At 39.9% G+C, this 1250-nt stretch overlaps 1 protein-coding gene across 1 annotated transcript; it reads left to right on the forward strand.

Annotated features, from left to right (window-relative positions):
• Positions 1-369: 369 nt before the first annotated feature.
• On the forward strand, positions 370-1242 carry LOC117800679 (olfactory receptor 6C2-like; the record flags this gene model as incomplete). Its single annotated transcript, XM_034653232.1, has 1 exon — positions 370-1242. A coding segment is annotated over exon 1 (855 nt), but the record flags the coding sequence as incomplete, so codon positions are not given.
• Positions 1243-1250: the final 8 nt, after the last annotated feature.

A 1250-nucleotide genomic window follows, 5' to 3' on the forward strand; every position in this document is an offset into this window, starting at 1 on the left:
GGTTTGTTTTGGATAAACAACATTTAAGTACACATTAAGTAACATCACCTTTTTTACCTCTAACTTACTTGTAAATTCAATCCACGTGATGAATTACAATCAACATGTATGGATGCAAATTTTGAGGGGCAAAGAATTATCTGAGGAACCGTCGGATTGTTTTACAGAAACGTGAATTCTGAAGGAATTATCTTTACTGCTCACACATGGCATATTCAGGAAGGCTAACTGGAATAGTGGTAATATTGATTATGATGTGAAACGAGAAAATAAATATAGACTTGGTTGCTTGGCTCTTATACTCAGTCTTTTGCTACAGAATTCAAATATTGATCTCCTCATAAAATCTTTTATTTTCACATGCTGATTGGTAGATTTCGAAAGTCAATGATGAGAAACTACACAGCAATAACAACTTTTATTCTGCTGGGACTGACAGATGACCCACAACTGCAAACCCTGCTTTTTGTCTTTCTACTTCTCACGTATATCTTGAGTGTAACAGGGAACCTGACTATTATCACCCTCACATTGGTAGACTCTCATCTGAAAACTCCTATGTATTTTTTTCTCAGAAATTTCGCCTTCTTAGAAGTCTCATTCACCACCGTCTCTATTCCTAGATTCCTGCAGAGTATATCAACTGGGGACAATACCATTACCTACAATGCTTGTGCAAGTCAATTATTTTTTATTATTCTCTTTGGAGCAACAGAATTTTTCCTCCTGGCAGCCATGTCCTATGATCACTATGTTGCCATCTGTAAACCCCTTCATTACATGACCATCGTGAACAATAAGGTGTGCACCTTATTCGTCCTGTGCTGTTGGGGGTCTGGCTTGATGATCATTCTCCCACCCCTTAGCTTGGGCCTCCAGCTGGAATTCTGTGACTGCAATGCCATTGATCATTTTGGCTGTGACGCAGGTCCCCTCCTGAAGATCTCATGTTCAGATACGTGGGTAATAGAACAAATGGTTATCCTTGTGGCTGTATTTGCACTCGTTATCACCCTACTGTGTGTACTTCTGTCCTACACATACATCATCAGGACAATTCTGAGATTCCCTTCTGTTCAACAAAGAAAAAAAGCCTTTTCTACCTGCTCATCCCNGTCCCACATGATTATGGTTTCCATCACCTATGGCAGCTGCATCTTCATCTATATCAAGCCATCAGCAAAAGAAGAGGTAGCCATAAATAAAGGTGTTTCAGTGCTCACTACTTCTGTTGCACCCCTGTTGAACCC

The sequence above is a fragment of the Ailuropoda melanoleuca genome, unplaced genomic scaffold (genome assembly GCF_002007445.2).
Source record: "Ailuropoda melanoleuca isolate Jingjing unplaced genomic scaffold, ASM200744v2 unplaced-scaffold74392, whole genome shotgun sequence".
NCBI lineage: Eukaryota > Metazoa > Chordata > Mammalia > Carnivora > Ursidae > Ailuropoda > Ailuropoda melanoleuca.